This window comes from Dendrobium catenatum, unplaced genomic scaffold (assembly GCF_001605985.2).
Source record: "Dendrobium catenatum unplaced genomic scaffold, ASM160598v2 fragScaff_scaffold_1479, whole genome shotgun sequence".
NCBI lineage: Eukaryota > Viridiplantae > Streptophyta > Magnoliopsida > Asparagales > Orchidaceae > Dendrobium > Dendrobium catenatum.
In genome coordinates, this window is record NW_021319941.1 from 88,780 (window position 1) to 91,604 (window position 2,825).

At 37.8% G+C, this 2,825-nt stretch overlaps 1 protein-coding gene across 1 annotated transcript in view; it reads right to left on the reverse strand.

Annotated features, from left to right (window-relative positions):
* LOC110102492 (B-box zinc finger protein 20-like) overlaps positions 1–1,367 on the reverse strand; it is a 9,458-nt gene extending 8,091 nt beyond the window's left edge. The window contains exons 1-2 of the mRNA XM_028700253.1: positions 1,185–1,367; positions 766–1,110 (exon numbers count right to left, since the gene is read on the reverse strand). Coding sequence (XP_028556086.1) covers positions 766–1,110; positions 1,185–1,367 — 528 coding nt within the window. The remainder of the gene's footprint in view (positions 1–765; positions 1,111–1,184) is intronic.
* Positions 1,368–2,825: the final 1,458 nt, after the last annotated feature.

Here is a 2,825-nt window from a genome sequence, read left to right on the forward strand (position 1 = left end):
GACCACGGTCTCCTGCCGACCACGGTCTCCTGCCGACCACGGTCTCCTGCCGACCACGGTCTCCTGCCGACCACGGTCTCCTGCCGACCACGGTCTCCTGCCGACCACGGTCTCCTGCCGACTACGGTCCTTCAGGCCAAACAAACTTGTATATGTAACTCTTACCATGTAATGCAATCTATATGATGTACATTTGCTACATCAATCCAAGGCCTTCTCCTAAGGAAGGGCCTCATTTGTAATCGACTACAAATACTAGTGGATTCATTCAAACCGGGCCAGGCCCCGTGGTTTTTCTCTCTTTTTCAGGGGTTTTCCACGTAAAAACTTTGGTGTTTCTTCTGAACGCTACACCCTCTCACTTATCTGATTGTGTGCTGGATCTTCGTACAACGCTAAGACGTTAAATTATATATTTCTCTACCGCCGCGAATATTCCAGGACGCAACAGGAAGAATCAAGAGAAAAATAAAAACAATCCTCTTATTTGAGAATTTATATTATTGTGCATTTTTTGCGTTATATTATTATTATTATTATTATTATTATATTCATAACGTAAATACGGATGAACACACACCTGATAGAAGACATCGCCGGCAGTGTAATTCATGGAGATATTCCAGGACGCAACAGGAAGAATCAAGAGAAAAATAAAAACAATCCTCTTATTTGAGAATTTATATTATTGTGCATTTTTTGCGTTATATTATTATTATTATTATTATTATTATATTCATAACGTAAATACGGATGAACACACACCTGATAGAAGACATCGCCGGCAGTGTAATTCATGGAGTCATCGAGTAGAAACTCCTCAACCTGATAGCCAGGCAGCATTTTAATCAGGTAATCGGAGATGCTACTGGTACTGCTGCACTCAACCGTGGGCGACGAGAAAAGCTGGGAGTGGGAGACTTTCTTTTTATTGATGCTTTGCTCTGACGAATGCGAGGATGCTGTAATAGAGGCGGAGGAGAGGCCAATGCCTGTGAGGATGAAACGGCTGTGCTTCATTGTAAGGCCATTTGCGGCGTGAATGGGAGAGTCGCATTCGTGGCAGAGTATGGCTCTATCCTCCGTGCAGAACACAATCCCCCGCTTTTCCTATACCACACCAATCACAAAAACACCATAAGCTAACTTTATAAAGTTTGTTGAAGTAGACAAGTTTCGCTGACCTGACAAATATCGCAGAGAGGGTGTGTTTGAGTGTAGGGGAGGAGGGAGAAGCGGGGGTGTTTGCCGGCAAGCTTGGTTGCACGGTGGACCCGGCGGTCGCAGCAGTAGCAGAGGGCAGCTTCGTCGGCGCAGCACAACAAGGCGGCCTCGTCGGCGCCGCAAACATCGCAGAGTAGCTTCATCTATTTTTACCTCTCTCTCTCTGTTACGTGTACTCTCAGTAGATTGAAGCTGAAGATTTAAAGCAGAGAAGAAAGATGACAACGAAGAAGCGATTAGGATGAGTTGGTAGAACAGTTTCTAGCGTACGGACAATGTTAGAATATATCTAGTGGCAGCAGATGAATATCTCGATAGCTTGCAACATGGAGGAGGGTGCTGAAAGCGAGGATTCGTGATATTATTTTAACTTGCAAATTATTAATCTCCTGCTGTGCTCAGATCTTCCTAACTGGATCTGAGGTTTAATGTAAAGGATAAATTTTTATAGTGATTTTCTTTTTTTAGCCGGAAATAAAAATAAATGAAGAACAAATTATAAATGATGTCAGTTTTTTTTTTTTTTTTTTTTTTGAGAAAAACAGGGGCAAAAATGCCTAATTTCATTCCAAAAATAAAAAATTACAAATGAATAGTAAGAAAAAACAAAGAAAAACTTACAAATTCACACAAAAAAATTAAACTAGAAAAAAGAAAAAACTCCTTAAGGGCAGAAAAAAAGAAGCAAAGCTTCTATACAACAAATTAAGAATAACGAACAACCCCATAAAGAAAAGGTAATCCCGAACAAAGGATGCAATATCAAATAACCTCCATACAAGATACTCCACAAGAGAAAGTACCACCAAATATAGAAAATATAATTAAACCTCCAATCACATATACCCCAAATGCTTTCAAGAAGTACCAAAGAGAGCAGAGAGAAAATCCAACTCCCCAGTAGAATTAAGAATGAAGCTAACAGAATTCAATCTTCAAGCTGGCACCCAACATCCTAGAGAATCAACCAGCATAGACCAACAGCTCCAACAAAATGAGACCAAAAAATCACCCTGCACAAACAAAAACAAAAGCAAGTAACAATGCCCAAAAAATTAAACAAAACAAAGTCCAAGGTTTAAGAGAAACCTCGTTGCCAAAGAAAGAAAAAACAACAAAAAATTTATAGAGGAGTAGCCCAAACCCTATATTATAGCCAAAACCAACTAAAACAAATAAAGCAAACAACACCACGAGAAAATAAGAAGAAACCCAGAAAAACAAATCCAAAATTAATGCAACAAACTTATAATAGAATTATAAGACTTCCAAGAAGCAATCCTAGCAAAAATATTAAAAAGAATAGTTTTTGCGTAGCATATCAAAATTAGTAATAACATTCTCAAACATTCTCGCATTTCTCTCTTTCCAAATGAAGTAAATAGAACAACAAATAAAAAATAATTATATATTCTTAAAAATAGAATTTATATTAAGAGAAAATATATAATCTAAAAATTGCTCCAAATTAGGCCTAAAAAATGGAAAAATTAACATGAGGTAAGAAACTATAAATAATATTAAAAGAATAATCGCACTCAAAAAAGAGATTATTATGACTTTCATCATCTTTCAAATAAAGGATACAAGTAGTAGAAACG